We start from the raw sequence: 11,357 nt of genomic DNA on the forward strand, positions 1-11,357 counted from the left end.
ACCGGTATTATACCCACCCATATTTTGATCAGCTTGCTCATCGGTCGGCATCCATCTGCCTCAACATCAACCTCCAATATCAACATTCGTCAACCTCACCATCGACATGCCGCCACTCCCACCATCCGTGAGACGCCTCCTCCAGAGCATCTGGTGGTGCACGAGATGCCTTCTCCTCGTCCTCATATTCCTCTTCTTACAGGGCACTTTCATCCAATGGAAGATGCCGCACAACACTGATCCGTTCAACACCTACAACTCAACCTTGTCGCACAATTTCTTCCTCCTCGCAGCCGAGGACGGCAATACACTACACATGTTGTCAGATGTCACAACCTCGCTCGACTCAACGCTCCAGCAGCGGATGAAGAACCACCTGAATTTGACAAGCAACCTCCTACCCGACAACTGGTCGCCGCTCCTGCTCTTCGAAATGCAGAAGTTCAACTTCTGGCAGCACGACCTCGAAGAAGCGCTGAACGAGACAATCGCACAGATGGAAACGCACACCACGCGCGTACACGCCATCAACGCCGCGGTGCAGTATGGCACAATAGACCTCGCCCGCACTATGGACGCGCTGCCGTGGTGGGAAATCCGACTCATGAACGTACTATGGTGGACCGGCGCGTATGCCGACAAAGTGCTCCAGACAGACACATGCCGAGTGCTCCACACGGCGACCCACGGCATTGCCTCGCTTACCGGCTCCCTCCGCTTTCGCAACCTCATCACGACGTCTACGCCAACCACTATCCGCGCCAGCCTAGTAAACGTCTACATCCAGGCAGACGTTATGCAACAAGCGGCGCGCTCGCTGTACACTAGCCCGGGCGGCGACCTAGCATGGCGCGCGGAAATGGAGCATCGCTTCGGCGCGGATGATGAGTTTCTTACCCGCAGGAAGTCGATTGCAGAGGATGGCTCGACGCTCCAGAGGAACATCTTGAACAAACTACTGCTGGAGACTTCCGAGATCAAGTCCCAAGTTATGAAAACGTATCGGCAGATGGGCGCGTGGCAGCGCAAGTTGGATGGGGCGGGGAGAGGGATGGAGGATCTTTTGGAGGGGAGGGAGTGTAGTGGTTTGGCGCCAAGGGTGCAGCGCAAGAAAAAGGGGAAGGTAGAGAAGAAGAAAGTGGGAAGGGGCTCGTGGTGGACGTGGGCTAGGAATGAGGTGCTGGGGGTGCAGAGTATGTGGGCGGTTAGCCCGGTAACGGTTGTGGCCTTGGTAGAGAATCTGTGGGTTGAGCTTATGTAGGCAGGATAGATAGAGTGTCGATAGATCCAAGGCGGAATGAAAGAGGGGGTTGTATTGCCTCTACCTACTCACCACTCTCCTCCGTCTCTGCGAGCGCCCTCAGCATGCCTGAACCCCTCCCCTCGACCAACTCCCCCTCGACCAACCCCCCCTCCATCTTCTTCTTCCCTCCCTTCTTTCCCGCCTTCTTCACCGCCTTCTTCCCCGCCTTCTTCCCAGCCACACCCTCCCACGCCGCGATCAACCCATACTTGTCGGCAAACAGCTCGCCCAGGCTGGCCACCAGGCCATCCAAGTCGCGCCCCGATCCCCACAGCTCCTGCGCACTTTTCACGCGTTCATAAAACTCGGCAGCATGCTGGGTGGACCACGAGTAGCACACATTCACGGCATCGATATCCAGGCCGTGGATCAGTAGCAAGATGCAGCCAGGCGAAAGGTTGGTGCGGAGCTGGTGCAGACGGTGTCCGAAGATGCGGTACCGCTGGATGGTGTCTTTGACGAGGGTCAGGGGGACGACCAATCCATCCTTGGCTTCCTCTTCAACATCACTGACATCAACGCTAGTAGAAGCAGTGACACCAACATCAGTGACATCAACGCCAGCAGGAGTAGTGACATCAGCCCGCCGATGCGCGGGGACAACGACGCGATAGAACTTCGCCCAAGTCCCCTCATCCCAGTGCGCCAGACTGGCCCCCGTCCCAGGCTTGAAGGTCTGGCCGAGCTCGAACCAAAACAAGCCCAGCAACACCTGCACGACGCGGGCCCGCAGTGACGTCGAGTCCAACTGCAGCGTGTCCAGCAGCAGGAACTGCAGCGGTTCTGAGTCGTCGGTGCAATTGTGGTTAGGCACGTGGAAGTCCAGGTCGAAACACGAGCCTGTGCTTACGTCCTGCCTGAGGGTCGTGGTCAGCTGCTGGAGTTGCAGGAGCTGGGCCGGGGTGAGCGGGGTGCTGAGGCGGGCGAAAAAGCGCTGCGTCGAGTTGGGCGTGCTGTGTGATTTGGTCCGTGTTCGCGTTGGCGGCGCTGGCGCTGGCGGCGATGCAGATGGGAGTGCGTGGCTGGGGCGCATGCCGCGATGGATGATGGCGAGACGACGCGCGAGCACGCGCGAGTCCCTGCTGCTGCTGTTCTCCATGTCCATGTCGTCGTCGCTATCGCCATCGCCATCGCCGTCGCCGTCGCCATCAACATCACCATCCGCTTCCGTCTCGGCACCCACCAGCCGCATGCGCAGGAACTCGCCAAAGTGTACGATGGCTGCGTTGGAGGGCGCGGCTTCGATGGCCGTCTCCAGGGCTTGAAGTTGCGCGCCAGCCCAGACACGGGCTTCCCAGTCGGCGCCATTGCTGTCAGTGTGATCCAAGGACGTTTCTTTGCTGCTGTTGTCCACATCCATGTCGCCGTCGCCGCTGCCGTCAGTGTTGTCCAAGGACATTTCGACGTCGTCGGCCATGGACGTTGCGCTGGTCACGCGGCGGCGTTTCTGTCCTGGTGCAGCCATGGCTTCACCGTCGTGAGAGGGGCGTTTGGTGTCTGCTTTCCGTGCTGGTGCGCGTTGCTGTCGCCGCGCCATATTGGTTCAGAAGGACACGCGTAGAAGAGATGGGAAAGTGTCGGCACGCAGATCCATGTTTACGCGTGTCTGTTTGTTCCACCAGACACGCCCCGACGTTACACAGCTTCATCGCGCCGAAGAACCCAACACCAGCCATTACCTCCATCACGCCCCCATCACGCCCCCATCCACACCCCAACCATGGATCCACCCCTTACCCGCGCAGACAGAGCATCGCTCACGCACCCCGCCCCACTGACCCCAGGCATCCTATCCTTCACAACGCAGCACCATCTCCCCGCCCTCTACACACTGCCACCGCCCACCATACTCCTCCCGCCTTCGGCCCAAAACACCCTGCTGAACAGCACGCCCACTGCCGCTGCACACCTCATCCGCAGCCTGCCCCCAACCTGGACCCACCTCGCCATGCCACTCCAGCACAAAGCCGATCGCAGATGGAGCGTGCTGCTCATCCACCGCCAGCCCAACACACACACCTTCTTGGGCATGCTCTACGACACGCGCATCGCCTTCATGCACCCGGAGACCGGCCAGCAGTGCGAAACGGGCTGGAATTCGTCGCTGGCTGCCGCCGTCAGCCGGCGCATACTTAGGCACGCAGATGGCAACAAAGGCCAGACCATCGACTATAACATCTGCTCCGGTGTGCCGCAGGTTCATGCGTCAGAGAGTGGCGTTGTGGCTTGTGTTGTGTTGCGCGGCATCGCCGAGACACTCAGCACAGCGCCTAGACAGGGGGATTTGGATTCGGCCCTCTTTGTGTTTGACGAGCAGTTTGTGAAGAGTAGGTTGGTAGAGGAGAGGGACAAGTTGAAGAGAGCTGTTCACGAGGTTGCGAGCGAGTAAGTTTGCAAGGTTGTTGTAAGAGAGTTGAGCTAATGTGTGTGGCTATGTAGATCGTTGCTTGTGCTTGTGCTGTGTGCTGCGGGCGTAGCAGTCGGGGTTGGGGCGCTGCCTGTGCTGCAGACGCTGCTTTGGGGGTGGTAACGGCGTTGAGATTGGGGTTTGGGAAGGATTGGGCGATAGTTGGTCGTTGTAGGCAGTGTATATTACTTGGTTAAAGTCAGGCTTCTTATCGTCGCAGTTTTTTGTCGCATTTACAATGAAATTCGCGGTGCATTACCACTCACACGAGCATCGCATCACGACTCACGTGCCTGTCGCATCACCACTTGGGTGTGATTATATAAGCGCGTCGCATCATCACTGTCGCATCATCACTGTCGCATCATCACTGTCGCATCATCACCGGCGCATCAAGACCAGACCTAATTCCGACCAAGCTTCACAAAACCAATCAAAGCACAGGACTAAATCATTACCAAATACTTGTATATTCTATACAGCCCGGCAGTAATACTCATACAAGTGTCTTCATCTTATCCCGCCCTTCCAGCTGCCAACTACTTTCTCACTCACTCCTCCTGTCCCACCGATCCCTAAGCAGTTCCTTCCATTCGTCTTCTCCCACCCCAAGTTGTTGCCCAGCCACCCTAATCCCATCTCTTGCCCTGTATACCCTCTCCGCGAAATTCCCAACAGCGCCTGCGCCCCCCTCCCCCTTCCTCTCCAACCTCCCCATCAGTCTCCCTGCATCTCCAACTGCACTCCTAACTACATGCCTTGTAATCGCTGTCTGTATCCCGCGCGCCACGCCCTGCAGACTGAATAACTCCTCCCGCGCGTCTGCAAGCGCCTGCCGTGTGTTTGCTAGCTCAATGGCGAGGCGCCGGTGCTCAAGTGTCGGGCGGTTGGTACGGACGCCGTGTGGAAGAAGACGGCCGCCGTGTGGAAGAAGGCGGCGCGCTAGGGAGATACGGAGGTCTGCATTCCGACTTGTTTCTGGGGCGTATTAGACTTGTGGTTGCAATTGGGGGCACGGAAAACAAACCTTCGATCTGCAGCGCGTTGACGGCGTGGTCGAGGGTTCGGACGCGGTGCTCGACGACCCGGCCGCGCTCTTCGAGGAGAATGTGCGGCGGCGTGCCAATTAGGTATGTGCATAGCTTGGTCAAGGCGCTGTATAGAAATCTGAACGTAGCACCAAGTGGGAGACCAAGTGGAGTAATGAGTTTTGCAACGAGCAGCACGGCGACGAGCAGGATAGTAGGCGCGAGAAGAGACGTGTAGGACATCGGTGGGTGCAGGAGCTTGAGTAGGAGGGGAGGCATAGCATAGTATGTTAGTGGGGGGAGAAAAATGAGTAGCAGGATCCGCAGTATAAGAGTACGGTCAGCACGAGGGGGGAGAAGGGTAGAAGGTCGCATTTCCATGGCGGCGGTAGGAGGAGGAGGCATTGGGTTTGTCGGGTGATGTGGTGTTGTAGATGTAAATGAAGAGCTTGAAATGATGAAGGGCATGTAATTTTGGGCGAAACTATCAAGAGATAAGTATATAGATGGGAATCCTATTCACCCTGTAAATTGTGTTTGTCCTCATCCAACACGTTGCAACTTACCGCTGAAGTGCTTCGGGGAAGCGCAAGCGTCGACCCACGGCAGACGGCGCTGCATGGTGTTACCCTCACTCGTCCTTCACCCACGCTGTTTGTCCGCCTCCAGCGATCGCCCGCGCGAAATGTCATATCCTACGGGGAAGGGAAGGAAAGAGGGAAGGCGACGCACCGGCACGCGCCGGCGCACTGTGTAACCCTCATAAACTGAGTCCGTTGACCGACTGAGTAGTACAGCAGCAATCCGTTCGACCATTCAGAGCCTTGCGTTTCTCGGCGTTTCCTCTGGCTTTCGGTCGACAATTCGCTACCACAGCTTTTGGTCGATTGTTCGTAATCCATGTGTCAACACTATCTCCTTAGTGGGAACTATTTACTCTGTCTGTCTTTCCATCGCTGGGTGGGTTTCCAGCTTAGCTTAGCTGCGTAGACAGAATCTGCACAAAGATCCACTTCTTACAGGCGAAGAGACGGAGGAAAGCACGCGCAAAATAAGCCAACCACGCACTGTGTAACCTGTAAACGCAGCAAATACGCATCCTTACCCCCGATCTCCGTCCCGCCTCGCCTCGCAAGATCCCGGCCTCCACGCACGGGTTGACGCAGCCTCCCCACATCCGTTGTACTCCTGCTGAATATCCATCGCAATAGCCATCACAATAGCAAGAAGCGGCGGTGAATTCTTGACAGCAGGGCACGAAAACGCGTACATGCATCAGCGTGTCTGTTTTCCATCCTGGCGGCGCAAATGGCAAACAATCAGCATGCTGATAGATGTGTTGAGAGAAAAACGGTAAGATGCAGTAGTCGTTTCGTTTTAAATTCGGCCTTGCGGTGAGAGCTTGGGACAGTTTTTGGCCATTAATGGATGCGTGTGCATGCAGGGCTAGGGTGATTGGGGATGCGGGTTTGCGTAGTGGCTTGAGGTTGATAGGGAGAGAGGATGCAGCATTGGGAAGGAGATGGGAAGATGCATGAAGAAGGGGGCAGTGTAGGAGTGGTGCGAGTTGCATTGTGATTTTGAAGAGGGCGCTAAAATTCGGCGCTTGGTGAGTCAGCTCGGTTGCTTCGAGAGCGCGGCCTCCTGAGTGCGCGACGCCACCCCACTTACACCACATTGTACGTCTTCCTCGTACAACGTCCAAGTTCCAGGCTGATGGGTAGCCACCGTGTCGCTCAGCCTACATTCATTATGACGTTGTTCGATATCAAGAACAGCGAATATATCCCTTGATGCGGCCTCCTTCCCGTAGGAACCCGGCGGCAGCCCGCGTACATTGCATGTTCCGCATCGTGAGCAACATGAAACAGGTCCTAGTACGAGCGAGCAGGCATGGAGAAGCCCAGATCTGCGGTAGAAGCACCTCCCACTGTGATGAAGTTTATTCCAAACTCTTCACGACTCACGTTCTTCTCGTCCTATCGCGAATAAGTCGTCGGTTTTCATTGACTTTTGCATCTTTGTTAGCTTTTCCGTCTACACCAACTTCTTTACTCCCCGCATCCAAATACTTGCACGCTTTGACTACACAGGTTGCTGCACTGCTTACAACTAGCATCTATCACGCATTGTCCATTGTCCAACACCTTCACAATGTCTTCCGCATCTCGCTTCTCCAGCCAGAACAATCGTGGCTCACGTAGTAGTCCTCGTCTGTCTGGACAACGCGGTCCACGCAGCAGTCCGCGCCTCTCAGGCCAGGAGTCTACTCCAGGCATGTCCATGCCTTCAAGACGGTCTAGTAGCAAGACTCCGACAGCTTCACAATCAATCGCAAAGCGCGTCATTCCAGTACCACCTGACCCGAACCCTATTGCCACTACACAACGGACAACACGAAAAGCTCCTACAAAGTTTGACTGTCTTATTTCTGTTTTCAGATGCACGCTGACCATAGCAGGGCAACTGCTTCATCGGCGGCGTCCATGTCATGCTCACCCCCTCCTCAAACATCTGCCAAATCAACAAGGCTGGGAGAAAGCAGTACCTATCCGGTCAACCTAACCCAAACTGCAGTGCCGTCCAGGAAGCTACCGCCCATCCAAAAGAAGAGAACATCATCCCAAGCTAACAATGGCTCATTCCCCAGCAGTTCGAAGAGAGCCAGGCTCCCCAGCATTGCTGAAGATGCGCCAACGTAAGTTGACGATAGCTTGCATTGACTGGTACTAATCCATTCGAGCAGTGATCTCGTTGATGGACTTAAGCCTGCTATTCGCAACATGGTCTTGTACGGTTCCAACAGACCTTCCACGAGACAACATCCCGGCACGCTACAACATGACACCGGCAGCAACGACGACGACATGACCGATGTCACAGATTCGAGCATCCGCGTTTCCATCGAGACCGGTCTACCCATGACAAATTCAGTGTTTGTCAAGGCAAAAGGGGATGACGAGCTGCCTGAGGGACCTGGGTCTAGCGCTGGATCAGTTGATTCTGCGACGACAGATGCCTCGAAGATCCGCGGTACCTCCAAGACTGTCACCCGGACAGAGACGTTTGATCCATTTGGAGCATCTGCTAGCTTACAGGCAGTCCACGGGAACAGCACTGATGCTCCTACGTCGATTCAAGAACGTGCTTTGTCGCAACCGCCTCCTGGGCAAAGAGATGAATCGTTGTCGCAGCGCTTCTCCAAGACCCCTGCCGCACTCTCGAGCAGTAAGTCCGGACCCGCAGCGTTCAATACCGTGCACTAACTCTTTCGCTTGAAGCACTTGATACTCGTACACCAGAACCGGGCACAATCTCCCGCGCTCCCGATCACCGGATTAGTGAACCTCGATCCACTCGAGCGCGAATGTTGGCCCGATTGCCTGCTGCGGCTTTTTCAGTTGTTAGTGGGATGATCTCCAGTCCCAATGGCAGCAAGCCTAAGTCATCCAACACTGATTCGTCACTTCGGAACGTTATGCCGCCTGCATACGTGACTCCCCAGGGCCAGTCGTCTCCTCCAGGATCTTCAGGGCCGAGTCATGTCAAGCGAAATAAGCGTCGAAGACGAAACTACGACTCTGGAAGCGAGGACGATATCACTCTTTCCAAGGGAAAAGAAAGGGCAGTGATGTCACCAATAGCAAAGCCCAATCACAAACATACCACGGCCGAACATGAAGCCACACTCTCGCGGTTGAGGCGCACAATTGCGGAACGAAATGCCGTCATTGCCAGTCAAAAGCACACTATCAGTGCTTCGAAGAACCAAATCAGTCTCCTGCAGTCATCTTCCCAACCAGCGCCCCAGCTTGGACATGCTTCCCAGACTGGTTCAGAAGCGCGCGAGCTTGTAAACTATCAAGACATCTGTCTCGAGTTGCGCTCTACTAACCAGCTCCTCCAGTCACAGCTTGCGTCTGCGTCTGCACAGCTGGCGTTGACTTGTTCACAGTATCAGGCGCAGCTGCAGGCTTACCAGGCCCAGTTGCAAACTCAACAGGACCTGCTCCGGAACCAACAAGCCGAGACAACTCGCCGAGACTCAAAAATCGAGGTCATCAAGTCCAACCATTGGCGGGAAATAACACAAGCGGAGGAGAAGAGACAGAGGTTGTCTGAGCAGCTGGACGAGGAAAAGTTCCTTAGAGCCAGAGAGGTTGAGGCGTTGAGGAAGCAGGTGGAGGCCGGAGTTCTGGAGAATCTAGTCATGCAGCGTTCGATAGCGCCACCACAACCACAACCAGAGTCTGACCATGCACGGAGCACTGGAGCGAGTGATCGCAGTACCAACCGAGGACGCCACCACAGTACTAATGGACGAGCCAATGGTAATTTCGACAAAGAACGCGTTACGACATCGCCGAAACATGTATTCGACGCTGACCAGGTGCCCGGCAGCTGGCCGGTAGATCCCGTCTCTGGACCGAGTTCGACTCACCTGGACATCGGTCATGGAGAAGACGATGACTTCCATTCCGATACTAGCCTCCGCAAACAAGATCGTCCATTCAACTTGAATGCCAGCCGTGCCCAAGGTCGCCAGTCCGATCCGACCACTGCTCATGGAAAGGGTTGTGATTCCGATTCAGACATCGGTTTAGGACATGATCGTGTGGTTGCGGTGGATAACAAGCATGAAAAGGTTCGTGAATGTGAGGACCGCCCTTCCCATTTGGACGCCAATCACGAACAGGATCGCCCTTCCCACTTGGACACCAGTCACGAACAGGATCGCCCTTCCCACTTGGACACCAGTCACGAACAGGGTCGCCCTTCCCACTTGGACACCAGTCACGAACAGGGTCGCCCTTCCCACTTGGACACCAGTCACGAACAGGGTCGCCCTTCGAACTCGAATACCCGTCAAGAGGGCCATCCTTCCAACTCAACTATTAATCATCGCCAACACGATGGACTTGGGCTGGCCATCTCGCCTACTGAACTCCAGTCTACCTCAGATCTCGCTCCTAAGGATCACCTCACCGACTCACTTAAGGCCACATCCAAGGTCTTGTCCTCACCTGAACAAGGAAAGCATATCATCTCTGCGAGGAAGTCTCAATCCGCTCAACACGACCCAACGTCGTCGACCAAGGACAAGAGCAACCCACGCAAAGTGCAGAACATTCCAATCCCCTCATCCAAGCAAAAGGAGGACACCATGCCTACAACTATATCTGATACCGCTCAACTTGACTCCACATCATCCACGAAGCCGGACCACAAACAACGCAACGGGAAAGACACTCCCACTCCCCAACCCAGGCAAGACCTAGACACGATCTCCGCAGGCGAGTCTCAATCCGCTCGACATGATCTGAGTTCGTCGGCAACGGAGACCAAGTCCAACCCGCTTTCTCAGCAAGATACAGCAAGCTTCCAGCCGCTGGCTGAGCGTGTAAAAGGACGACATGATGTGGCAGATTCTCTGTTACCAGCCCTCCAACTGCAGGCTCCAATCAATACGGTTCGTCGTACAATTCAGCCAAGAGATAATCGTACTGAATCGGAAACTCGTCATGACATCTCAGACAATCATACTCACATGCCGAACAATCACCTTGAGATGACTGGCGGGGATCTTGCCAGTAGACCTTTGGATGAAGCCCAGCACGGATCGGAACAAGCACAGAGTCATTCATTGGCCAAGTCCCAGCCGACACCGTTGACACGACCAAATTTTGCGGACAGCGGCTTTAGGAGTACAGAGTCTGGTAGTGCAAGCTATGTTCCCTCTTTCACAGCCACCAAGGCTGAGCTCCATCTTGCTTCTCAATCTGGAAAGCGGCTTTCAGATGCCACAGGATCCCTCCAGAGCAACGGTTTGAAGGACTCAGAACAGGCACAACTTTCACCTCCACATCCGGCAGGTTCTGATCCATTGCGATCAGCGTCACCAGACTATCCAGAACAGCTGCCTCGGATGAGAGTGAAGGATGAGGTTACTCCTACCATTGCGCCAACTCACGAATCTGAACTACCTTCTTCGACGCCGATCCCTACCCCAGCTTGCGAGCCAAAGCCGTCTTCCGAGTCTGCCGCGCCCTCCGCTGAACTTGAGCCGTCTTCGAAGCCTGTCTACGATTCCACTCCCACTCTCACTCTCAAGCCACAGTCAGAGCTGAAATCGGCCCCGTCGCCACGCTCAGTGACACCAGTGACGCTGACGGAGGGAGGGGCTCACAGCATTCGTTCACAGCCGTCACCGACTGCAGCCCGCACATCGTTTGTGCCGCCATCTCACGAGCCAACAGAAGCAGATGTGCGGCCAGTTACAAAAGCATCTTCTACTTTCACCAACAAACACAAGGAGCCGTCGTCGATAATCGGAAACGCGACACCTCTGCCACTCCCCGAGAACAATGTTCGGATACTTGAGGAGTCGGTAACATCTGGGGGTCATACCGAGGAGGTATACACAGTCTCAACCTTTCTTAAAGGCGATCCCAAGGGTGTAGACGGTGAGGTGGTTTCAGAGTTAGGTACAGGCGCTCACAAGGAGGACTTGACTTCCCACTCTGTACATGAATCACAGCGAGGCTTCCGGGGGGTCGACTTGAGTGAGCACACTTCAGATGAATTACAACAAGGCTTCCGGGGGGTCGACCTGAGTGAG

The 11,357-nt window shown here is 55.4% G+C and overlaps 5 protein-coding genes across 5 annotated transcripts in view; 3 read left to right on the forward strand and 2 right to left on the reverse strand.

Annotated features, from left to right (window-relative positions):
- Positions 1-106: 106 nt before the first annotated feature.
- Positions 107-1,261, forward strand: P153DRAFT_391183 (uncharacterized protein; the record flags this gene model as incomplete). The annotated part of the gene is made up of 1 exon (XM_033671018.1): positions 107-1,261. The coding sequence occupies one exon, from the start codon at positions 107-109 to the stop codon at positions 1,259-1,261; it is 1,155 nt and encodes a 384-aa protein (XP_033518160.1).
- A 64-nt stretch (positions 1,262-1,325) lies between these two features.
- P153DRAFT_391184 (uncharacterized protein) lies at positions 1,326-2,840 on the reverse strand (the record flags this gene model as incomplete). The annotated part of the gene is made up of 1 exon (XM_033671019.1): positions 1,326-2,840. One exon carries the CDS (start codon positions 2,838-2,840, stop codon positions 1,326-1,328), a length of 1,515 nt encoding a protein of 504 aa, XP_033518161.1.
- Positions 2,841-3,023: 183 nt separating this feature from the next.
- P153DRAFT_391185 (uncharacterized protein) lies at positions 3,024-3,833 on the forward strand (the record flags this gene model as incomplete). The annotated part of the gene is made up of 2 exons (XM_033671020.1): positions 3,024-3,688; positions 3,743-3,833. 2 exons carry the CDS (start codon positions 3,024-3,026, stop codon positions 3,831-3,833), a joined length of 756 nt encoding a protein of 251 aa, XP_033518162.1.
- A 424-nt stretch (positions 3,834-4,257) lies between these two features.
- On the reverse strand, positions 4,258-5,143 carry P153DRAFT_391186 (uncharacterized protein; the record flags this gene model as incomplete). The annotated part of the gene is made up of 2 exons (XM_033671021.1): positions 4,258-4,688; positions 4,738-5,143. The coding sequence occupies 2 exons, from the start codon at positions 5,141-5,143 to the stop codon at positions 4,258-4,260; spliced, it is 837 nt and encodes a 278-aa protein (XP_033518163.1).
- Positions 5,144-6,712: 1,569 nt separating this feature from the next.
- The window catches only part of P153DRAFT_145876 (uncharacterized protein), a 5,094-nt gene continuing 449 nt past the window's right edge, over positions 6,713-11,357 (forward strand). The window contains exons 1-4 of the mRNA XM_033662145.1: positions 6,713-7,152; positions 7,200-7,436; positions 7,485-7,966; positions 8,020-11,352. Of these exons, the coding sequence (XP_033518164.1) occupies positions 6,893-7,152; positions 7,200-7,436; positions 7,485-7,966; positions 8,020-11,352 (4,312 nt within the window). The 5' untranslated portion in view covers positions 6,713-6,892. The remainder of the gene's footprint in view (positions 7,153-7,199; positions 7,437-7,484; positions 7,967-8,019; positions 11,353-11,357) is intronic.

The sequence above is a fragment of the Dothidotthia symphoricarpi genome (genome assembly GCF_010015815.1).
Source record: "Dothidotthia symphoricarpi CBS 119687 unplaced genomic scaffold P153scaffold_26, whole genome shotgun sequence".
Classification (NCBI taxonomy): Eukaryota; Fungi; Ascomycota; class Dothideomycetes; order Pleosporales; family Dothidotthiaceae; genus Dothidotthia; species Dothidotthia symphoricarpi.